The following is a 26,112-nucleotide window of genomic DNA, read 5'->3' on the forward strand; positions in this document are numbered from 1 at the left end:
AATCATCCTCAACTCCTCACTAACAGTGACCCGACAGGTAAACGCAGTCACCATTTCCTGCTGGCACACCCTCCGCCAACTCTGCAAAATGTTCAGATGGATCCTGGAGGACTGCTGCGATATAGTCACCCACGCCCTAGTCACAAGCAAGCTCCACTACAGCAACGCACTCTAAGCCAGCACTACGACAAAGAACATCAGGAAACTACAACTCATCCAAAATGCCACCTCCAGACTCGTCCTGAACCTTCATTGCCAGGAACACATCTCCCAACACCTGAGACTCCTTCATTTGCTCCCGGTGTAGAAGTGAATCAACTTCATCCTACTCACCCACACCTACGAGGCCCTTCACAACATTGGATTGGCCTACCCAAATCATCGCATCTCTTTCCATAACCCCACAAGACCCCTCCGATCCGCCCAGCAGGCACTAGCCACCATTCCACGCATCCGGAAAACCTACCTCGCAGTCAAGAGCTGGAACAACCTACCCACGCACCTCAGACAAAGCCCATCACTCACCTTAAGACCTAGCTCTTCGAATGAGGCCAAGACCCACTACCAGCACCTTGAGACCCTCACGGGTGAGTAGTTTTGCTTTAGAAAAACTGATTGCTTGAAATATGGTTGTGGAATCCTGCCAGTCTATCAGCCACGAAAATTACTCTGTTGTGGCAGTCTGCGGCTCAGCGACAATACATCTAAATATGGCAGTTGAAACAACGTCAACTTGACGGAGTACTCTGGTCCACCGCTGTGACAGATTTGTGGTAATACCACCAAGATCTAAATCAGGCTCTATGCCTGAGTTCCTGCATCCATGGAACAGCCAGGACAAACAATGTACACCGTTCTGTAGTACTGCCAGCCATCTGGCTACCCCTTTCAAAGCACCAAAAATTAGAAATGCCCATTACGAACACAACAATCTCATCTCTCTAACTCTTCCACTTAAAGTGGTGTCTGTCCACAAGAATAAACAAGGGTGTTACAGTGTTGTTGTGGTAGGCATCATTCTAATAGGTCTTCTCTGGGGTAACATGGAAGGCAGGATGCATCTATCACGTAATTGTGAAATTGTAGACGGTTGATAATTACAGTGGAACTTTGGAAATGCTATGTAAGCAAAACACTGGAAGAAAACCATATAAGGGTTGTCTACAGAAAAGGATGGTTACTGGTGATTATAACAAGGAATTTTCTCAGCGCCTGCCATGGTGTGGTGGAGAGCAGTAACATCCACGTACAGGGCCTCATTAAGGGGCTGGCGGTCTTAAGACTGCCAGCCTCGCAATGGTGGTCGGACCGCCGCAGACAGTGAGGTCTGACCACCCCATTATGACTATGGCAGAGCCGCCACGGTCCAACCACCGAAACCGCCAGGCTGCAGCCAGCCTGCAGCCGTGTCAGTCCCGGCGGTTGTAATCCGCCAGGGCAACGCTGCCCTGGGGACGATGAGTCCCAATCCGCCAGCCTTTCCATGGCGGTAAACACCGCCATGGAAAGGCTGGCGGAATGGGAGTGTTGAGGGGCCCCCATGCACAGCCCCATCACACATTTCACTGCCCGAATTACGGGCAGTGAAATGCGCGATGGGTGCTGTCGCACCGACACACCACAACATTGCCGATAGCTCAATTACGAGCTGGTGTCAGTGTTGTGGTGAGTGTTCCGCTGGGCCACCGGAACACTAATAATATGGCGGGCAAAAGACCTCCAGAACTGGTGGTCTTTTGCCTGCAATGAGGCCCACAGTGTCTAGTTTGTCAATGGGTGCTGTTGTCAGAGGGATAATACACAGTACTGTGAAGATATGAGCAAAGGACCCAGGGTTCTAATCATGTGGCATGTGAGGACCAAATTATTTGGTAGGGTTTGCCAAATTACGCAGCAAGATAAGGGAAAATATGCAGCGTAAGGCAGCACATTTTGGGATAGCATTACCTCCTTATTTTGTCATTTTTATAGCTTAAAAACGACCTGGAAAGAGGTTTCACATCATTAGTAACAGTTAACATCCAAATATAGCAAAATGCAACAGAAAGATGACCAGTCAACATTTACAAAGGGCCATGTGTTACTGTGTTTTATTAACCTTTGACCCGTTCCAGCTAGAATCATTTTTTGTTAAAATCTTCAAATTATGCAGCACATTATATGGCAACTGCTGCAAATCTACTTATGCGGAAAATGCCACGGCAGCAAAATTGCACGATTCCAGTGGCCCTTTCCTACCTAATATTTATGTATTAACTAGGCCAATGGTTATTGCATTGGCCTACCTATTTGTAATCTCCCTGACGTTCATTTCAAACCATGTAATTATCCCCTTATACACCACAAAGCTGTTGTATCTGCAGGTGGACAATGGCACTTCAACATTTCCCTTCTATCAGTCAGTCTTTGTGTTTCCTTCTCCCAAGTTTCCACGAGCTGCTGCATAGTTGTGTCTACACTCCAGAGTACGGACAATGCATCTGTCAGAGATGCATTCGAAAGGCAAGCAGCTGTAACTCATTTTCCTCAGTCCTTCCAGAAGTGGATTGTTCCAGGCCAGATGGCTTTGCAGTGCTAATCACTACACATAGGCCTCCGGACAGCAGAATGGAAGATTACGCTTCTGCATTTCTGTTTTTTTGTTGTTGTTGTTGGTGCTACTGAGCTCAACCTGCTGCTTAAAAATATGGCGATCTTGCACACACTAAATTGTAAACTAACTTCTAGATTTAGAATCTAGAGTAATTAGAATATTGGTTTTCTTGGTCCTACGTCTCATGCTTACACACTCTAAAGTGCCATTCATCTTGGCATTCCATAAGGACTGATTTGTATGTAATTCGAATGTTCTACTAGAAAAGTCCAGCTACAGACATCGGTGAAACGTGTCCTTATGTTCAGATTGTTCATGGTTAGTAATTCTATTCCATCTGCTTTGGAAGACATTGCTAAAACAAAGTAGAAGAAGTTTGAGACTAGTTCCCTATTTTAATCTGTCCCTTGGATTGAGGTTGATAGTCGAAATCTAGAGGTTGTTTAATATGCAGGGACTAACAAATGACCAAGCAAAGTTTGGGGTGAAATAGTTAATAATATGCTCTCTAATACAAAGTAGTAATTTCTCTGAATTCTGTTTAATATTTTGATGAATTGTTTTGGTCAGCGTCTTCTTTTTGTTTTGCCATGGAAGACATCTAGACTCCTGTTGTCATGGCCAAGTAGTGTTGTTTCCTGTGCATTTCGAAAGTATTACCACGATTTCAAAGTGCACAGTTGGATCAGTGTGAAAGATCCTGCAGCACTTTTATGCTGACGATACTCAAATCATTATCCCTATTGATAATGATCTTGAAGAAGTAGCTATTCGCTTCAATGCCTGTATGACGGCAGTCAGTCACTGGATGAAGTCCAACTGGTTGAAACTCAATTGCGAAAAAACCGAGATTTTGTGCTTCGGAATTGACAGGGTACATTGGACCTCTAGCTGGTGGCCGGAAGAGTGTGGGACGCTTCCTGTTCCACGGTCTCACTTGAGAAATTTAGGAGTAGTGTTCGATGAGCAATTGTCATTTAAACCTCAGGTGAATCTGATAATTAAGTCCTGTGTGTGGACAATGAAGAAATAAAAAAAAAAAAAATCCCTTTTATTCCTCAGACCAGTAGAACCACCGTCATTTTGGCCCTGGTCATTTCCAGATTGGATTATGGGAATGCGCTTTTACTTAATCTGAATAAAGAATCTCTGCACAGACTTCAGTTGATGCAGAATACGGCTGCCAGGCTGCTACTAAAATTACCTCGTGGGGCCTCTTTTAAGAGGGGCCTTAAAGATCTACACTGGCTTCCGATCATCCATCGGCTTTCTTTTAAGGCCCTCTGCATCACTCACAAAGCGGCTCATGGGATTGGGCCTACAACACTAACCCCCAAACTGAAATGGCATAAGCCTAATCGCTTGTTGCGTTCAGCCGGTGCCTATCAAATTCAAATAGCCCGTACTAGGAAAGTAAAATGGGGAGACAGAGCTTTTACTATTGCAGCTGCTAAAATTTGGAACTCTCTTCCACTGAGTATAAGGCAAGAACACAACCATTTAACTTTCAGGAAACTGGTCAAGACATGGCTGTTTCCTCAATAAGTTTGGGAGCTCCTTTGCTTAGGTCTTTACTGCCTCACCCAGTTAGCGCTTCGATGCCCGAGGGCCGGAATGCGCTTTATAAATGCCCAATACATACATACATACATACAACTTGCAAAGTAGATTCCTTGCAGCGGCATCTCACAGAGACCTGATCCTCCATATATTTTCCACGCCATAGTGGTATATAAAAACGATTAATAGTTTTCTCGGTAGGACATGAGGGTGGGTCAGTGGTGGGTCCGTAGGTGGGGTGAGAGGCGTAGATACTCCTCCCATGTACTCTTGAAGTATCTGTGCTATATGCAGTAAGGGAGGTGACATAATATTTCACGGACTTTTGAGTTATATTTGTATCTCTTCTACTAGCCCATGTAGACCAATACATCTTCTACACTCATTTCTGTGCTGTTGTAACAAACAAAATATGACTTTGGGTGATAGATCAGATGTGAAATGGGAAAACTGTTGACCACCTCATCTCTTCTGGAGACGTAGTCCATCCACTTGGATATATGCACTTCATGTAGCACAGTCAGTCATATATTATTCCTCTGTACAAATTAACAATTTTTTTGTTTCTAAATAATATTTCCAATTCTTAGCCCTTTGCATGGTATTTCTAAGAGGTAGCCCGCGCTACCACATTTAATACTTTCAAAAAGAGTTTAATATTAAACTCTTTTACCTCAAGATAATCATTATGCCTGACTAGTCTGGTTCAATTTCAGTCAGTAAGCACTGTGTTTCGAGTACCTTGTCTGGGAAATTCATACAGGTCACATCATGTCTATAGCCTTCTCCTAGTGTCTTTTAGTCTGAGATTGAAGCATGCAGCAATAGCAACCAATTTCGTTTAATAGTACTTTACTGCAAACAGAGCAATATTTTAGTTATAGTCAGAGCTGATCAAACTTTCAGTTTTAGACATGATCTATAAGTAAAGTAGCTTGTAATTTCTGGTTCTACGAGAAAAGAACAACTCAGCAGTTATTTCCAGTTTCAATCATGGCAACATACGTTACTATGCGGTCTAATTCGATGTTTAGTCATCTACCCATTAAATATGGAGGTACCAGGATAGATTCTACATCTCGTGGTTCCGTCTGTGAAGATCTTGCACTCTTTTGGAGTGGGCCTGCTGTAGGCTTTTCAAGAACGATTACTTACACTCTGTCCAGGCCTTAGGTTGTGAATGGTACATGCTCACTTCAGGGTTGTGCCACAGAGTCCGAATTGCCCTTTTTTTTTTTTTTTACTAATTATGCGTGGTTCGGAATGACATCAATAAATGTGATTGGTCCTGTGTGCCACAAACTAGTGTTACAGACATTATAACTGAATATGCATGCAATGTATGACCACTTACTGAAGCGTATGCACAGTTGCTCGGTGCAGTGCTTTCTTGTGGTGTTTTCATAACAAACCACTCTGTGCCCCTGCTTTCTGTTACCCTGGCAGCACTACAAGCGTTCTTTTCACGGTGATCATCTCTACACATCTTTGGCACACTGTTCCAGGTGTTGCATCTTCTTATTGTTGTTTCTCCATTACGTCTTCCTTATCTGACACCGTTTGTAGTACTTAAGATACATTAGTGCTCTGACACAGTTGAGTTTTTCACACTGTATATTCCTTGCTTCTGGTCCAGCAGTATGCTGTGTTAAGGTATCAGTATTGTGAAAAATCAGTTTAATTAGTAACTTATTGTATGTTTATTTTTTTAATATTTATTTGTTTTGGAAAATGTTGTATACCACAAAGAGTCAGCCGCGGAGGAATTAGGGAAAGGCTAGAGACCTATGGGGAGAAACTGATAACTATCCAAGTGGTTAAATTTAGTCTGCAGACAGACTGGGAATTGATGGTTATTGGTAAAAGCCTGCCTATCATCACCAAAGCCTTGAGTGGACAAAGTATTCTTGATTGGTCGGAATATTAAGGTAGTAGCTAATTTTGTGGGTTTTTCCAGTTGAGGGAGAAAGAGATGTCCATGGACAGCCACAAAACAACTTGGCTGACCATAGATATTGAATTAGAGATCATGTTTATTGTTCTCTTGCTTTTGAGGATGCGATTTTCGATTTTTAGTTGTGGTCGTCAAGTATTCCACAAAAATAACACTTGTACAGGGAGAAAAAAACATCTGCCAAATGTCTTGTTTAGTCTGCTGAATGGTAAGTGCTCTTTATTGTAAGTAGTGCTAATATAAATATACACATGTGGAAAAGTCAGCCCGCCTATTGGTGTTACATCTGTGACCGTGCTTGCTGAGACATTTTGTTTCTTCGCTTGCATTAATTTTTCAATAATCTAGTTCAGTTCCACTCGCCACAGGTGGATCATTGATGTGCTGAATCTACACTAAAGTCTTGATTCGTTCAGTGGCGATGACCCATTGCTAGAATCTGTTTAACATTCCTTCCTTTTCATATGCCAACAGCCATTTGTCTTGGTTTTTTCTAATCCATATGACTACTCGCTATAGAACAGTGTTGGGAGGGGAGAAATTGTTAAAAAGTAACCAACAGCTTTCTGTCCAGTCTCTTCTTTGTTTCCATTTTATGTGCCTGGCCCTGGTGTGCAGCTGCTGATCCCTGCTGGCAAGGATCATGAGAATGGCAGGTTCACAGCTCCCACTCAGCTTCCTGAGCTGGGTTTGGTGACAAGCTACCAAACATAGCAGCACCTACATATCCTTTGAATTTCACACAGGAGCTCCAGGGATACACTCGGAAAGTAGCTAAAACAAGTGCATCTTGTGACAATTTATGCTGAAACTGCATTTTAAAATCAGCCAGCCTGATTTTGAACAGCATGGGCCTCTGTACAATCTGTTGCAATCTTCCTCATGCCGCCTCACATCTTCAGCATACTCATAACAAGTGCCTAATGCCCTCGTCCATTTGGAGCTTTCATCTGAGTAAAGAAAACCATGAACACACTAGAAAATATTTATCACTTAATTTTTCCAAATTACAGAGAGAGCTCTTTGATGCCTAGTGTTGCCCTCCAGGTAATGGTGATGATTTGGTCTGCATCCCTTAATATGGCACACCTGGCTTTCTTTGAATTGTTGGGTGTAAAGCTGAGGTCCGGCTCATAGGTGGGTCCCATTTGCCACCATATGAGGTCCTCAAACAGCATCTAGGTCTTTCTACTGCAAGTAACAATTGTCCTAAGATTAGGGAAATTATGACTTGATTTAGAGATTAGTGCATGGTTACTCCTAATGCACTTGTAGTAAGGCAAACAGGATATCAGCGACATTTGTAACTGAGTACCTTCTGTGCCAAACTCTAAATCAGGACCTTAGACTGTAAATTGCATTCTTTTGGCCACATTTATTCCAAAATTTTAGAGAGACAAGACTTTACCTTCCACAAATTTCCCAGTAAACAGATGTATTCAATTTGAGAAATAAATTGTTGTGTACATCCCTCTGTGTCAAAATGTGCTCGTTTGTGGGCTTTCTGACACATTAGCACAAGTTTATTAAGTTCAGCAATAATCTATATGTACGCAATGTTGATTGTATTTATTTAAAATATTCTCTTTGATATGCATGCTTAATAAATAAATATAACATGATATGTAGTTGCCTCGCTGAATTGTTGAGTATTGGCTTTTGCAGTGTCCTTGATTATCTTTCCTGTTAACCATTCTAGGCATATTTTGAAGTTGCTGACCAATCCGGCATGATGCCACTGATTTTGTGGAACTCCCTGTGTTTTGAATGGTTTCAGAGTCTAAGAGTTGGTACTGTAATTCTGCTTCGTCAGTATGTTGTAAAACTGAGTTACCCCTCTAGAACACGCCCAGTTTCAAGGAACACGCAGATGAATATGTTTACAACAATTGGTTAAGTATTTAATTTGTATACCTCTTTTTAACATGTTTCACAATACATCTGATATTTTCTTTCCTTTCTACAGTTCTGTCATTTATTACCATTTCTTTTCTCCATCCAGCAGCAAACCTGAAGAAAGAAATTATTCCTAAAGCTGCTCATTAATTTACTTCATAACTAAACACAATCTCTTAACATATCCCCCTTTGTAATACGCTTTCTACATCCCACTGTTCCAGCAGTGAGAAGTGCTGTGTTAATTTCTTTCCTATGTTTTGCTGTGCTGTAATTCTTTCTTTACTTCCTATGGGTAATTTGTGTGGGGTCTTCTATAAGTTGAGCTGTTTAAGTTTGGTGGTCTTTCTTAAATAATGTATTTAAACCTATATCTCCCTTGCTTCTGATTGTAGAGCTTCGCTATTAAAGGGGGTGGTTGGGAATTATAGATGTATTCGCCAAACACACTTTCACAGCTGTTAGAGGATAAACATCTTACAGGCTGTGAAACATGTCTATTACAAGCAGGCATGAACTGACTCTGCCACCTCAGTCCCTGGTATGAGTTAACTGCATGCTTTCCTGTGTGACACTTGCAGTTTGATTAAGTTGCTCATATTGTTTTAATAATTTGCTGGTGAGTTGAGAAGTCTTGCCAAGCCCCCACCATTATAACGCAGTTCAGACTAGGCCAGAACACACAGGTCGAATGACGGAAGTTGTTGCATATTTGGTTTCGCCCATTTAGTATGCCAAGATATTTTGCTTTTTGATCACCCAGTTTTTGGACCTTTACTGTGGGTGAGTGTTACTACTCTCAGTAATTTCATAGTAAATTGGACTGTGCACTTTTATTGCCAGTGTCTGCATTTTAAGATACGGCCGCTGCAGTGCAGCTAGAGTAAGAGGGCACTGGGCTGGTTACATGTGAACACGTGTGCACAGACATGTGGTGGATGCGCGTAAAAGACTACAGTCATGCACAGCCTGGTAGCTGCACACAGGTATCCTGCCTGTGGCAATTTTAAACTGCAAATTCAACTTGTCAAATTGACCCATTTTGACAGGTCTAAACCTTCCTTTTAAATATTAATAAGTCACCCATATGTAAGCCTTACTGCTCATAATGGTAGGGTGCATGATATTTAAAAGTAGAGCATATACCTATTACTTTTGCACATGTCCTTACAGTGAAATATCTCCAAAACGGTTTTCATGGTCACCAGGCTGGCTGCTGCCATAGGGAATCATTGAGCTACCTTATTTTTACATTTATTAAATGATAAATGGTTGGTAGCAGCTAGAGAAATATGGCTCCCACTCATTTCACTTGTAATTTAAAATTCTCTTTAGTTGTAAATTAAGAATGTAAAGTGTTATTTTTGAAAGTCTAATCAACCCACCACTATGACGTTAATTTGTTCCCCCACTGAGATATTTCAGGAAATATAAACACTGGCAGACTCTGACTATCTCCCTGATGGGGAGGGCTGTGTTGTTTAAGATGGTAGCCCTCCCCATCTTCCTTTATGTCCTCAAAAATTCCCCATACTTTATTCCAGACTCTTTCTTCACTAGAGTGGAGGCTCTGGTCTGCACACTAATATGGTCAGATTGGCAGCCGAGAGTGGCCCTCCACACATTGTAAAGATCGAAGTACGATGGGGGAATAGCCATCCCGAATATTAGAAAATACTATGAACCTGCACAGGTCAGCGTGGTCAATCACTGGGCATTTGCCTCCTGGGAGGACGCTACATTTCATACCGATAGAGCATCCATGGGTAGCAACAGCTATTCATGCGAACTTCATGGTGGGAGGATGGGACCCGCATTCTGCCCGGCAACAGTAATAGTTATCCAGACATGGAGGAAACTGACAAGAGAAATGGGATGGGCTACTCATCTGACCACAAAAACACCCTTCTGGGAGGACACACTGCTTCCCAAAATGTCTGCACTGCCAGGGGTTCTGAGACTGGGATGACATAGAGATGTCCACCCTGGCTGAGGTATGGGACGCCAATGGGGTAGTGCCCCTACACCCTACACCCTACAAAAAGAGTACCGAATGTCTGATAAACAATGGCAGCAGAACTGTGTCTTAGTATTCCTGCAGAGGCGAAGACACAGGAAGATGCCCCATTGGAGATGAGACTACTGGACGGTGTGATGCCGGAGAAATTATCACTTACATATGGCACAATAATGAGGAACACACAACCCACCCTAGACATAATGTGGGAGAAATGGAATGGAGATTGTGGGGATTTGGAGGAAGCCGACTGGGTAGAGGCGCTTATGTTCCCAGTTGATGTAGCTATACCCGCATCGCTCAAGCTCATTCAGTTTAAAATATTGCATAAGGTGTATTACACCTGCACCCTACTTTACAAAGTGGGGAGGACAACTTGTGCGGAATGCCTTCGAGGGTGTGGGGAGGAAGGGATATTTTACCCCACAATATGGAGTTGCCCCAGAAATGAACGGTTCTGGAGGGAAATAGGCCAGACCTTCGAGCACGCCATGGGTAATTCCTTGCTATTAAGTCCAGAGACTGTACTCCTGGTAATCTGGAGACACATTGATCATACTAGACATCATAAGTTATAATCAATCTTGGCTACATGATGGCAAAATAGAGACATCACCCGGAAATGGGAATCTGGGGCACCTCCATAATGCAACGACTGGTAGAAGGGTATGGACAGATGCCAGAAATTGGAAAAAGAAATATACAGAGGGAGAGGCAAGGATAAGAATTATGGGGAAATATGGAGTGGATGGGAGGCAGTGTAAGCTATATAAGGAGGCTCACAGCGAGTTAATAGACCTAGTTGAGGGGCCTGTGTACATGGGAGAGGCAGGCCCGAGGTGAAACAAGGAACGCTGGGGGGCTTCATCACGAAGAAGGGCTGAATGCTCACCACACCGGAATCACACATATACCATACTGTACTTGTAAGGAGATGTACTGTGCGGAAGGATGGGGTTGGGGGTGAGTTATGTAACACACTTGATAGCACAGTCTGATATGTGTTTTTTCTCTAATGTTAATAAAAAGGAAAGTACACTTTTATAATGTTTCCCTGCTCAAAGGTTCTGGGGCCTATCTGTGATGGCTCCCCCACTGAGGAATGTGTATTGGAGCCAGACAATGAACAGAAGGGGCCTGGGTGTAGAGGGGAGTGGGTCTTCCTAGCAGGCTGGCAGGTTAGGAGCCTTGTCCTGCGCGGAGTACACTTCAAAGGAACTTGCCTCAAGCACACATAGAGGTTCCTGACACTAGGCCTTCCCTTGCCTTTGTTTCAATAGAAGGCTGGAGCTAAACCCAAACTGACCAGAACAAGGTTTAGAGATAGACAAACGGGTGTCCCCCACCCACAGGCTGCCACTAAGCATAAAAGTGGCATCCCCAAAACATGGAGGAGGGCAAGAACCTTGTCTTGAATGGCAACAGCAGCAACACCATGAATAGCTGGATGCAAAGCCCCCTGATGGATTAAGGACTTTGTCTGCAACTGACCACCCAGGACTACATGGGTCTCTCCAGGGCCGGTGATGCTGGCCCTTTACACCCCTTGAGGACCAGTTGAAGGTAGACAAGGACTTCTTTGCCTCACCCGGAGGAGAGGTGTACCAGGAGGCTGGAAAATTTGAAAAACTAGTACAGGGAGTAAGTGCAACCAGTTCCTTGTAGAGTGTGCTCTTATTGAGGCCTGGATGATTGCTGAAACTGCTTCAGCTGGCTAGGCTCACCAACATTAGCAAAATGAGCCCAAGATCAAAAAGTCCTCCCCTTGGAATGCCCCTCATGTATTAGATGATATTTCTTCTGAGACCTCCATCTCTTGTTAGAACTGTATTTAAACTACATAAGACTTCGTTTTTCTTCCGCCAGAAATAGGGGCAGGGCACCTCCTAGTTCATTGTTGTGCTAATAGACATCAGCAAGTAAAGTGGTGGATCTTTCAGATCATGACAGAATTCCTGCATCACCAGTGCAGCAAGAGATCTGGTTTTTACCCCAGTAATTTGACTTGCCACCATTCTGTTGCATTCATTTTGAGAAGCTAATTTTGGGCATTCCCATAAGATGTGGAGCCAACTTCCTATCAGGTCCTGACATCTGACACAAAGATTAGAGCAATTATCAGAACATTAGCAAAGTTGCTTTCTGTAATTTGTAAGAATATGTTAACTCTTTCTTAACTTAAAATATATCTGCAAGCTATGTATTTTAATATGTATCCCCTTCTATCTTTGTAAAACAAATCCTAACTTAAGGTACCTGTTACTTAAAATTTATCTTTTTGCACATTTTCCCATTAGGGGTGGCTAATTGGTTATAAATGTAGGCCGTGTGGCCTTTGCTGAGTGCCTTTCAGAATGTTGTTTGATAAATCATTGAAGATATCCCTTGCCTGGTTTGGGAAAATAACTGTTAAAAAAAAAAAACACCTTCCTCAAAGGTGATCCCATATTCATTTTGTAATGCTGGCCATCTTGGTCCAACAAGTTGCACTAATTCTTTTATCCTGCAAACTTGCTATCTGGCCTCGTCCATATTGCTTTCTTGGGAAACTTGTGTTATCCCTTATAGCCGTCCAGCCCCCTCTCCCATCCTTCACAGTTTCTTCACCAATAGGTCATAGCCTAAAAACAGAATCTTCTGTGTTTTAAATGTTATGCTATTAGTTTGTCAAACATCTATCCATTTTGAAGCAAATCCGAATAATCCAAATTCCTTTATCATCTTGTTACGATGATGGTTTAAACTGGTGCTATACATCTGCTATGACTATACATTGGATGATAATGAAAAAAAACTTCCATATATTAATTTTCAAAATCAAGCAGTGTCTAGGTGACATTTTCAAAGTACATCAAAGTTTCTATCTCACTTATTGGTGCCTTTCACCTTCCTGTATGAATGAAACCAGCATACTGTTAAGTCACTGAAAAGACATTCTCTTAAAACACAATAGACAATGCCGGAGTACCACTATTTAATAGATTTTATACAGCCTACGAGAGGAAGTGAGAGTTACTTCTATTTCGAAAACTGAGACTAAATATCTTAGAGGAGATAATTATAATTTAGCCTGTATATCTCACAGAGATTCCCTGAAGCTCTTATAGCAGTGCGTTTCACTGTGACAACAGGGCTGTAATTCCAAAGGAATTGTCCTAGGATCAGAGTTGATGAGAATGATTATAATTTGTTCTGTTTTCACTTGGTATCTTGCAATACCTGAATTTATGTTTACTGTGTCATATACCTTTTTAATACTCTGACGTGTGGCTCAATGAAAGCACAATATCACCTGGATACAGCTGGATTTTGGTAACCACTTATGTTGGGACTACATGTTGTACTCCTCATCTCTGGTTTCTTATCCAATATGTCTGATATAAGGATTCATGAGAATGACAAACAAGAAAGTAGGGGTGCCATCTTCGATCTGAATGGAATAACATTCATCACAAATTCAGTGGAGTGGACCTAATTGAATTGCTGAAATGGTGATAAAGCTTTACAGTTTCTAAGACTTCGTTTACCCATTAGTTTTTTTTGTTTATTTAAATCCTAAATTTCGGTATTGTACTTTCTAATTAAGTTCTGAGTTTGGGTATTTTAACTTTTAGTAGTGGCTGTTAGTTTGGTGTGGTTAGGTCCACTAGAGAAGTAAAAGTAGTGCTGTGGCTGTTTTTACACTTTGCCATTTCTCCCTCTGATCAGAATATAGTTAGTGCTCTACCTCCCTGGTGGGTTGTTGCTTGAAAGGGATAGCCCTGCGTCCAAACACATCCTAACCTCATCAAATGTAATGAAGGCTATTATTAAGAATTCACGTAAAAAGCTGTGGAATGTATCTTCTCTTGAGACCAATATAACGGTTGTGTTGTTTAAAATACTTGAAACAATAACACCTTTTTAATTATGTTCTCCTTACACTTCCCCAGTGCGGATAAAGAAAGTGAGAAAAATAACTCAATAAAAGCAAGGTCACAATATCTCAATTCGGACCACACTTTAGAAAAGGGTAGGAGTGACTGTGCCCCTACTACAAATCAGCACCAATAGTCTTTCTGATACCTGGGGAAGCTGATGGGGGATTACCTGCAAGCTCAATAAACACCAAAGAAAAATGGTTAAAAAAAAAAGCTGCAAATCCATCCCATAATGGATCTAGAAGTATGTCTTCCTCCCACCCAAATGGATGGGGGACGGATTTATCCCTAATTTGCCACCAAGGAGGGTGGGGAAGGCAGAAAGCCCACCAGATGCCAGGGACTTCTTTTTTTTTAATGGGCTGGGCTCTGTCCTGTCATGACATTAAACAAACAGAACAACCACCCCAGCCTCCGTAAATTACTTGTTTTATGTGCATACACACAAAACAGTATGTGAATCCTGTGTGTATTTGTATGTATTTATCTGATTCATTTTCTTCAAGCCCTACTGATACTCTGCACAAAATAACCTTATGGTACAAAAACTTCATTCAACATCCGTAATAAACGGGTCAAACAATAAATAACCAATCAAATAGATTTTGCAGACAAACACACACAAAGATTAAACAGAAATAACGAACCACATTTAGTGTAGAAGTCCAGCACAATAAATCAAATAAGAATAAGGTGCTACCCCCAGAGATAGTATGGTGTTTGCTATCTTCAATGTCTGAAATAAACAATGTGAGGGAGGCAAATAGTGTGTAGTCTCCCATTTCCTTGTAGTAAATTATTTGTTCTTTACCATTGTCACGTAGGTTCTCATTAGGGTAATGAGGCTACTGGATTCGGGAGGTAGGATTGCCTGGGTTGTGGGTACTGAGTACAATTCCACACCAGGTGACACCTGTCAGCCTAATCCGGGGTTTCCGGCTAACTAGCAGATCCCCATCTCTTACCGAGATGATTGTGGCAACTAAGCTCATGGTAAGATATACTCCCCAGGAAATCGTGACACATCAGATTGAATCCCTTTCTCTCAGTTACCAAGATCTCACTCAGGCAAAGACAACTGATGGAGAATATATTTAAATAAGCATTTATTAAAATAGCTGCATCTTAGATAAAAGCATATGAATAGCAATAATGAGAATGATAGAAAACAATAGGAGCAGGCATGTGACTAAAAGTGTAAAACACAAAAACAGTCCTACCATGCTGTCTAAATGGGGGAGTGGATCTATAACCCCTCACCTACGCTAAGTATGAGCACAGCATACTAAGCCTAATCTGCCCTTCGGGCTCCCCCCAGGAGAACATTATCCCTCATTCCTGAAATGGAGGCCTGAGGTCTAAAGAGACACCGTTCCCATCTGGATCAGGGCTCAGTCATCTAAGCAAGTAGCTGTAGCAAAGCGTGCAGCAGTCAGCGTGCAGTCGTGATCGTCTGGCTGGAATCTCTCTTTAACGTGTCTGGGACGAAGGGGTGTTTTTATAATAAAACAGCTCACATTCTAAGAAATGTTATGAGTGTGTTTTTCTGTGAATGCTGGAGACACAGTATACCACGTTTGTCGGCAACCCTATCTAACTGTAGCCTTGAAGAAAGCACAAAGTCAAATGAATGTTCTACTAAGAACGTGTTTCTTTCCTAGGCGAAAGAACAACAAGATAGAGAAAATAAAACAGCACTGCTTAAGTAGCTATTGCTGGAAAAATAAAGCAATGCTGAATAAAACGTGACTGTATTAACGTGCACAGCTGCAGACCTAGTCAGCTAAAACAAGGTGTTTAAAACATGGTTAAATTAGCTACACAAAACTATGAGACCTTTGCTTTGTGCCTCCTATTAGTGGAATAGAAGAAGGGGCTCTTCCCCCCTCTCTCACACCAGGTGGAAACAATGATATTAGGGAGATCTTCATCAGGGCTCAGTACATAGTTTACTTCTGGACAAGGAGGCACTTATGGCGGTCAAAGTCTGGGTTGAACGCTACTGGAAATTGCAATGACTGCCTGCCGCTGGCTTGAAATTCGGGGAAACTTCTCAAGTCATTTCAAAAACTCTGAGGCAAACGTACATCAGCATTGTGTTGAGTGTTGTTGGTGGCTCCAACAGTATTTCCTCCTCCGACCCCTGGTGGGGGCAGATTGGGGGATTTATCCCCAATTTTCACCCAGGAGGGTGGGGGGACTGAAAACCCACTAGATACAAAGAGTTCTTTTATGGGCCAAGCGGTGGCCTGTCCTGACATTAGGCAATAGCCCCAAAGCCCCAACAAACTATCCGTCCCTCTGGAGCCTAAAGCATCCTCATCGCCACAGCAAAGTAAGTTTGGATTCTTTTGGGCCTTATTTTGACTCATGAGCCTGCATAGAGGGGATATATCCCAATTTCTGTCCCCACTTGCCATTGGGCTCCGAGTCAGTCCGGCAGCAAGAGAAACCTGCAAACCATGGGCATTTATGAAACCTAGAGACCCAGGCAAATCCAGGGTGGCTTGCTTCAATCCTACTACATTTTCTTCTTACTCTGAATGCCTTGTAAACATCAAACACTGACCATAATTATGCATTTTCCCTGCATTTTTGTGAGGGAAAATTTTTGAATCTGTGAGGATGCACAAATTCCATACCATTTAGCTTCCCACACTTCTCCAGTACCCCACTTGTGTGACTGGGCTAATTACCCGAGACAAGAATGGACTAAACCAGGTGCCATGTAAAGATAACATTGAATTCATATGGTCACATTTCTTTAGCCTTTCCTGTTGCGGATAGTAAGCCAAACCACACTAGTGAGGTACCATGTTATGGGGAAACATATAGGGATGTTGGGTGATAGGACGTTTGTGGACCCCACAGATGCTGGGATTGTCAGTCAGAGAAATGTGAGGAAATTTTGGATTTTAACCAAAGTTTGAGGTGTACTTGGCATTCTGTGTAAGGAAACATTGTGATATCCTACACGTTACAGCATCCCCGATTTCCCTGGGTGCCTAGTTTTAACAGATTTCTTGGTTTCATATTTCTCTTGGTGCTGGCAGAAAAGAGTCATGTGAACTGTCAAGCATGTGCTTCAAAACCACATCAAGTTTTGGTGCTGCAACTTAAAAAATGCCTGCCTTGACATAAAGTTAAATAAACTGCACCAAAACTGCTACATTATACATAGCTCAAATAAAACTCCATGACCTAAAAACTGAAAACATGTTTTGTGAGCCTTTACTAACCTGTTAGAGCTCAGAGGAGAAATAACCTCTTAATGGATTGTGGCAAGGTATCGGAACCCAAAACTCGTATCTCCTCTTTTCTTGAACTGTGTTCTAGAAACAGCCAGAATTAGGTACTGATCCTCTGACAATCCTGCTACATATGGCAAATAGTTTTCTCGATTAAAGGAGCAAATTCATCGATTTCACTTGGGCGTATAATTAGTGTAGTTCTGTCAGAACATTATTGTGGGATACTGAATTAAGTGTCTCGTATGTACCAGCAGGTTGCAAATAGTCGATGTAAATCTTGCATCAACATTTTGCAACCTGTCAATCATTTTTCAATGCGGCAGGTACAGCTTCCCCTTTATGAATCAGCAGCCACTCAACACTGGTATCAGTATCTGATCATTTTTTTTAAACTTCAGTTGTGCCTGTGAACCATTGATACATGTTCTTTGCGAATTGTAATTATGAGGGAACACCCCTTTCTTGCCACCTTCTACCTGTGATTCAGAATGAATAATGGAACTCCTTTTGCAAGTCGTAAAATCTTGTCTGCTTGCAGAAGGTTTTTTTCACATCACAGAACACTTTTTTACATTTGCAAACCAGTGATTTTAGCAATCACAGAGTTGCGACTGAATATATGACCCCGGATTTCTCCAGCCCTGGAGCTACGGATGTACTACATCTTCGTCGATGACCTCAACGACTCAGAAACACCAGCACAGCCAGCCTCCTGGAAAGCATGAGCAACATCGACCTCACTTAACTGGTCACCTACCCCACACACAGTCAAGTACAACCATGTCACCGAACTCACCTCGACCAACCATGCCATCGCAGGAATGCCATGCACCACCACTAAGACCCCAAACTCCTCCCACGGCATCTGGAGCAAAGTAACAGAGATCCAATGGACAGACGCGCTCAAAACCACCCTTCCTGACACCGCAACGAACCTCAGTCAGGTCGTCAAGAACCTCTCCTTCTGGATCACCAAATGCACAGATAGTTGCCCCTGCCAAGCCCTCCAAGACCGAGATCCACCAAACAAGGCAGCTGGTACACACCAGAACTCAGGATCACGAAACGCATCTGCAAATGCCTAGATAGAAGATGGCGCACCAGAAAAGATCCCAGTTGACACTGGGAAAACGGTCACCCAACCCCTAGTAACCACCCACCTTGACCACAGCAACACTCACTACGCAGGAATCACCACCCAACTCCTGAAAGGACTCCAGACGATACAGAACTCAGCTGCCAGACTCATCCTCAACCTCCCCAAACAGATCCACATCACCCCCTACCTCAGAAATCTCCATTGGTTCCTCATCCAGAAAAGATGCCAACTCAAGATGCTGATACTCACCTACAAGGCCCTCCACGACCAAAGAACAGCATATATCAGCCTCTGCCTGAACTATTCCCAACCCATCAGAAATCTGGGCTCCTCCTCCCTCGCTTACACTCCTCGCATCCGTCGAAGCCACAGTGGAGGACGCTCCCTCTCTCATCTCGCAGCCAAGGCCTGGAAAGATCTTCCACTCTACCTCCAAATAGCATCCCCTCTCACAGAATTCAGATGATAACTCAAGACCTGGCTCTTTAGCTGATTGCAGAGGGATCCTAACACTTGGATACCCTCCTGGGTGATTAGAGCCTCTTACAAATCCTGATTGATTGATTGATTGATAAGCATCTTAAAAACATTACTGTTACAGGAAGTGAGGATTCAGTTTGGCGTTCAAGAAGGTGGTGAACCAGTCATGGTTGTGGATGAATATACTGCTATTTTAAAGACCTAGGATAAAAGGTTTAAACCTAGGAAGACTGTTGATTTTGAGAGAGAGAAATTCTTACAATGTGCCTAACATCTAAGCAAACCTATAGATGATTTTGTGGCAGCTGTAGGGACACTGGTTGCCAATGTTACTATATTGATTTAAAGGCTGAAATGTTTCGAGATCAGCTGATAAAGACCAGTAGTGAAAGAATTCAGTAAAGACTATCGTTGGAGGATCTTACACTGGAGGCTGGATTAGAGCTTGCGCGCAGTATAGCACATTCAGACATGTATGAGAGAGCTACCTATTACAGGTGGGAGAAAGCGTGTGTTGAAGTCTAAAAATTCCTGAAAGGTGATGGTAGGGGCATCAATTTGCCAGAGAGGGAGTTTGTTTCAGGTGTGGCAGTAAATTGCATTAGGACAGTGCTAAGAATTGCCAAGCATGGTCACAGGAATGTTTGCGATTCAACATAAATGAGCATTTCACTAGGAGTTGCAAAACAGTTCAGTCTTTAACACTTTGTTAATAGGCATTTAAAAAAAAAATACAATGCAGCACAGAATCAACTCTGAGTCCGATTTAGGAGAGTTCAAAATGAGTACTGAATCAGTTTTTTAGATCTACTATTCTATGCCCACAGTCTACCAGCAGAGATAAACACCTGCCAGGGATGGGGTTATTTCAGGAGCTTTAAATGCCATTCAATAATATTAAAATATACATAACATAATATAAACATTAACTGTGTCCATGCATCTCTAAGGCTTATTATAGGATGTCAGGACAACATCAATTGATGCGGGTCCGGGGAAGTGGGTGGGTGGGAGCAGGGGTTGCCAATCCATTCTATCTACAGCAACATCTATTCGCCACTCACCAGGACACCACCCCACAGCCTACCCTTCCTCAATGTCAACCGTTCCCACATCCAAAGGGGACTCCCATTCATCAACCTCTTCCCTCCCGAAAAGCGCAATAGGTCTGTAACGTACACCTGTGGCTTCGTCCTCCTGAAGTGCTCTTTCTTCAGCCCATGCCTAGCAGCTAACATCAGAAAACCATGACACCACACTGGGTCCCCTGGGTGATTTTCAGGGCCAGGGACATGTCCACAAATCTATTCCCCACCTTCTTGGGGCCTGGCCTACATAAGAGGCCAAGTAAGTCCATTAAAGGATCTAATATGAGTAATATTCAAAAGCAAGGCATGCTAGCGCCTTGGGAGAAGCAGGAGATCTAGGACTATGTATTGATGTTGGATGACAACTATGAGGAGCTAGTTATGGTGATTACGAAATGGTAGAGGAAGCCATTGTACTGTAATTGAATGGTTAACATTGTGGAGCTAAGAGTAATGGCTTACCTGAATTTATTTACACATTAATAGGGGAAGAAGAATTTTCGAATTTCCCTGATACCGCTTTGGACAAATCAAGACCACAAATGTTTGCTTATGAGAAAAACAAATTTAGGATAATTTGTGAGTTTAAAGCAAAATTTAGGTTTGAGGGCAACCCTACAAATTAATTAGGTCAAATGCTTTACCCCTAAAATTTCCCTTAAGGAAGGTTCCAAAGCATGTGTAAGCAAGGTTCTTAATATACCATTGAGCATGAGCACAGAGTTGAGAGAAGAACTGAGAAAGGTATGTGAACTGAAAGTGATAGAAAAGGTGCAAGTTCTAAGTGGCTGGTTTTGGTCCGCTGGCCAGACCTCTTGATCAAAATATGTGTTGATCTAAGAGAACTAAATAACATCTGGATAGGTCAGCAACCACTTTCTTTATTGCAGAAATGTTGGTGACTGTTAGAAATTGGGACTCTACTGGCAGCACCCTGTCCATTTAGGGACCACAATACTATTCAGGGCAAGTTAAGTTAAACTCCCTAAATGAAACTGTGCTCACCCACTAGTAGCTTGGCACAGAGCAATCAGGCTTACCTCAAGAGACAATGTGTAAAGTATTTGAATACAGTAACTCAACGAAATTCAATGAATACACCACAGAAAGACTGCACACAGATGCAGAAAAATAGAGAATATTTATCTGAGTAAAACAAGACCAAAATTACAAATATCCTATCAGTAGAAGTCAAGAGATACATTTTGAAAGATTAATTCCAAAACCAGTGCTTAGAAGTCAGTAGTAGTCAAAAGGTTACGCAACGCCAAAAGGAGACTGTGCAAATCAAAAATCCAAGTCAACCACGATGGAAGGTAGGCCAGCTACAGGACCCAGGCTGCTCCCGTTGAAACATTACCTTCTTTGGAGCCTTTGTTGACGTAGCGAGTCCACTGCATCTCATTCGAGCCACGCAAAGGGTGTCCTGCGTTGTCGCTCTCTGTTGACGGGAATGGAGATGCAGTGTTGTCGAGCAGTGCAGAGTGCCATCGTTGAGCAAAGTAGATCATGAATCCGATGTCCCTTGGTGTTGAGCTGTGCTGGGCGTCCAGGCAATGACCTCAAGCAACTGCTGTGTCGCCGTCCAAGGGGAGATGCACCAGTTCTGATTGGGGCAAAGTCCCCTATGCTTTGACGTTGAGAGGGCTGCAGAAACCCACTTCAGAGGCCCAGGACTGGAGGGGGACCTCAGGCATGGATAGGACTTACAGATGGCAGAGTCCAGCAGCACCAGGAGAGTTGCAGGCAGTCTTTGATGTTCCGGAGACTGCAGGAGTACGTGAGCAAGCCAACAAGCCCTTGGAGAATCTTGAATGCAAGGATGTAGAGAAAAGGTCCAGTCCTTCTCGCTGCATGCAATAAGCAGCAGACAGCAGGCCAACACAGCAAAGTAAGTAGCAAAGTGGCAGTCCCTCCTACAACACATCACACAGCAAGCAGTAGGCCAACACAGCAATACAGTTGCAGAGTGGCAGTCCCTCCTGGCAGCACAGCAGTCCTTCTTCCTGGTAGAGTGTCCTTGTGTCCAGTAAAGTTCTGATGTGGTGGGGTTTGGGGTCCTGTACTTATACCCAAATGTGCCTTTGAAGTGGGGAAGACTACAAAGAGGCCTTCAAAGATCTCGAGGTCCCTGCCATTTTTCCCTGGCTCCAGGCACTCCACAGGGGGTTATGCAGCCCTTTGTGTGAGGAGAGGCACAGCCCTATTCAGGTGTGCCCAGGAAGACCCATTAGCCTGCTAATGGGCCATCAGGATGCAAATGTCCCACCCAATCTCCTTTTGTGTGTGTGAGACTGTCTGGAGGTCAGTGGCATTTTCAGACTTACAGTTTAAAATCCGACTTCACCATAAGTCGTGATTTAAATTTGTGAGTCCAGAGACGCTAAACTCAACATTGCTATCTTTCCCTATTGCAAGTTACACTTGGAGGATTCTTCAAGGTAACCCCAATGTTAACCTATGGGTGAGATAGGCCTGGCAGAATTGAAAAAATTAATTTAGCAGTTTTTCACTACCTGGACATGTTAAACTCAACAGTACATGTCTAACCTTTTACGTACACTGCACCCTTCCCGTGGAGCTAACCAGGGCCTACCTTAGGGGGTGACATATGCCATAAGAAGGAAGGTTTGGGCCTGGCAAGCCGGTGCACTTGCCAGGTCGAAATGGCAGTTTTAAACTGCAAATACAGGCTCTGCAGTGGCAGGCCTGAAACATGTTTAAAGGCTGCTGTAGTGGGTGGCACAATCAATGCTGCAGCCTACTAGTAGTATTTAATTTACAGGCCCCGGGCACATATAGTGCACTTTACTAGGGACTTATAAGTAAATTAAATAAACCAATTGTGGATAAGCCAATGTTACCATATTTTAAGGCGAGAGCACAAGCTTTTAGAACTGGTTAGCAGTTGTAAAGTGCACACAGTCCTAAAGCCAACAAAAACAAGGTCAGAAAATGAGAAAGAGAAAGGCAAAAAGTCTGGGTATGACCCTGCAGAAAGGGCCATTTCCAACATTGACACTCGATCAGTCAATAAATCACGGATTTGTAAAGCGTGGCTAATCACCCATAGGGTCTCAAGGCGCTGAATGTAGGCATGCTGCTCAGTCGAAGAGCCAGGTCTTGAGATCCTTCCTGAACTGCTTCAGTGATGTGGTCTGCCTGAGCTTGAGGGAAGTGTGTTCCATGTCCGGGCTGCTAGATAAGAGAAGGATCTTCCTCCTGCTGTACTTTTTTGGACCGTGGGGACGGCTGCAAGGGCGAGCTGCGAGGAACAGAATTTCTGTTGGGTACGTAGAAGGTGGGGCAGTGGTTAAGGTATGCTTGTCCTATGTTGTGCAGTGCCTTGAAGGTGGGGATCAGGAGTTTGTATGTGATGTGCTTGTGACCGGGAGCCAGTGTAGGTCTCTGAGGTGGGAGGAGATACGGCTGTGACGGGGATGTCCAGGATGAGTCTGGCTGCTGCATTCTGGACTCTTTGTAGTCTAGTTTGAAGTTTCTTGGTGGTGCCGGCATGGAGTGTGCTGCTGTAGTCTATTTTGCTGGTGATGAGTGCGTGGGTGACTGTCTTCCTTGTGTTGGGGGGAATCCTATTAAAAATCTTCCGGAGGAGATGGAGGGTGTGGAAGCTGAAACATATTGCTTTAGTGTTTACTGTAACATACCATCAGATCAAGCTACACCCACATTCCTGCCATTTGAATTCATTTTTTACCCCAGAGGGTGCCTATAAATACAGTCAGATGACATTTGGCTCAGCATCCGTATCGCCAGATTTCAAAGGGTAGTGGACGTCCTTTTCAATTATATGAATACAGTTATTTCCTTTTAGGACTGTATTTTTATCTATGCAGAATAAATTAAAAAAAAGCAGCATGATGAGAGGTTCAATACCATGCTTAAGAAGTTTAAAGAAAAATGGTATGGAACAGCAGGAGTGTGAATCTGCTATAGGTACTGTAGATTTAGGGCACAGTATTTCAGAAAGATGGAGTGCAGCCCAAAGACTCATTACTAAAAGCAATAGAGGAAGCTCTGAAACCCAATAACAAAGAACAGTTGATATCCATTTTCGGTCTTGCTTTGTTGTCACGATGGTACCTCTTCATATGTTGTTGAAGAAAAATCAACTGCATGCCTAGGGTGAGGGTTGCATTTATGTGTATAACAAGAGAAATATAATTTTAGCTCAACCTTGAAAAAATCATAATCCTGTCTGATGCGAGTGAATATTGTCTGTGCAGAGAAGGGTTAATGATAAAGAAGAAATTCTGTCAGGACCAGAGGCGAGGATTGTCCTGTACTTTATTCACTTTATTTTTATAGCAGCCATATTAAACAAATAAAACAGGACTTCGTTTCCCATGAACCATTAGGGAAAAAAATAAGCAAAACAGTTCACCCAGTCCATGGCCAGGAATCCCCTTCATAGTCCCTTGTTGCCCTTGCTGTCTCCTCTTTCTTCACTGCCTCAGCAGGTTAAGCTAAGTGCCTCCAGCCTGTGGGCCATCTTCACTTGATGTTATGTTTTTATGTGCATAATTATGAATTATTGACTATTTACTGTACTAACAGTGCTTCTGTTATAGTGTGGCTGCGGGGACGGACTGTCGCTCCTCCATAGCTGCTTGTAAGGTCATTTTCATGTTGCGGTGAGGGGCACACGCAGTGTGATCCTCCAACCTCTAGAAGTTGCCACATCGGGCGCTCAACACACTCTTAGCGTGTTCAGGCTCCAGACCGGTGCGCTCGCTAGCCAGACTTCAAAGGAAAAGCTCTTCGGACCGAGAGCCCCCAGGGAATAGTTTATTTGTCCCCTGATCACCTGGAAACTAGAACACCCTGCTGGGGTCTGTTTTGTTAGCTTGATTGGCTTAAGAGCTCACGCTCAGAGGTATTACTTCAGGAGCTCACACTCAATACAGTTGACTTTGGGACACTGGCCCAGGTGAGATATCTGCCCAGACCAAAGAGAGCTGGTGAGTGGTGTCCCAGATTTGGACCCTCTGAGTGTCCCTGTGGGCTATATACATAAATTGGGAAACCCACAATAATTGGACTCCTGCCCTCTTGATAAGCTGGGAGATCCCCAGGCATTTTTGTGCTCATTCCTCATTATGAGCGACATTGAGGAGAACTACATGGAGGAGAATAGTTACCTACGTCCCTATTGATGACAATTTTTGCGAGGTTATAGATTCCTCCATCCTGAAGGCAGTGTCACAGGTGGTAGCGCATCTGGAGCAGAAGCTCCTAAGAATGCTCTATTAAACCCCTCCATCTGAGGGAAGGCCCTTTTAAGGACCCAGATCCTTCTACATCTGTGGCCACCTGACTAGCCTACTGCTAATTCGAAGCGCAAGAGGGACCATGATGCTATTGCGAGGCTGAAACAGACATTTATGGACCACAGTCAGCCCCCAAGGTCTGACCCCATAGTGGTACCCCTGCCTGGACCCTCAGGCCTTCAGTCTGCTAACAGAACCTTTTCCCCTTTCACTGACCCCACTCTCTCCCACCTGGATGGGGCAGAGTCCCCCTTTGGCTCGGACTCAGAGCACAACATGGGTTCCGGACCAAGGTTGACCTTCGCCCACCCCTACAGCGCCAAACGATGACGCTATGTCAAGAACATGCCCAAGAGGCATCCTCTGATATGTTAGATCCTGTTGAGCTGTTGCACCCCCGCTCTGTGGCGTGGTCCCCGGCTGATAGAGTAGCAGCCTATGTCGCAGGGAGACTTTGCAAACCTCTGGATAAGGATGTTAAAGTTTGCATGGCCACATTCTTAGCCAAGAACATAAGGGACTATAGGAAGGGCATAAATAGATCCTGGAAGGCCCTTCAGGATAAACTCCTGGATATTTCCGGGCTGCTAACCAGAATACTTGACATGATGGAGGATGCCAAGGCATCTGTAGCCCTGATCTCCCCAGAGGTGCTGTTGGCATGGACCCCACTGGCCATAATCTTTTTGGACAATGCCAACTGCCCCATCTTAACCAAGAGGCACAGACTCATTAAGATCAATCCCAAATTGGGGGACCTAGCCACCTCCGAGGTGGGCCCAGTCTCACAAGTGGGGCTTTTTGGTCACCTGTTCAGCTGAGAGGGTGGCAAGTTTGTGGTGACTTTCAATTCTTAAGCCAAAACCCAGGCTTCCATTAAGCAAACATTTACCCCCTGGGTTTCTTCGGGGTGGCCATGGCAGGGGGTGCTCAGCTGGGTGATCTCAATCCCAAACCCCAGACAGA

The 26,112-nt window shown here is 43.5% G+C and overlaps 1 protein-coding gene across 2 annotated transcripts in view; it reads left to right on the forward strand.

Annotated features, from left to right (window-relative positions):
- Positions 1 to 26,112, forward strand: part of RADX (RPA1 related single stranded DNA binding protein, X-linked) — a 252,126-nt gene that overhangs the window by 77,924 nt on the left and 148,090 nt on the right. For both annotated transcript variants that reach the window (XM_069212392.1, XM_069212393.1), the window contains exon 3: positions 7,807 to 7,999. In XM_069212392.1, coding sequence (XP_069068493.1) covers positions 7,807 to 7,999 — 193 coding nt within the window. The remainder of the gene's footprint in view (positions 1 to 7,806; positions 8,000 to 26,112) is intronic.

The sequence above is a fragment of the Pleurodeles waltl genome, chromosome 2_1, assembly GCF_031143425.1.
Source record: "Pleurodeles waltl isolate 20211129_DDA chromosome 2_1, aPleWal1.hap1.20221129, whole genome shotgun sequence".
Taxonomy (NCBI): domain Eukaryota; kingdom Metazoa; phylum Chordata; class Amphibia; order Caudata; family Salamandridae; genus Pleurodeles; species Pleurodeles waltl.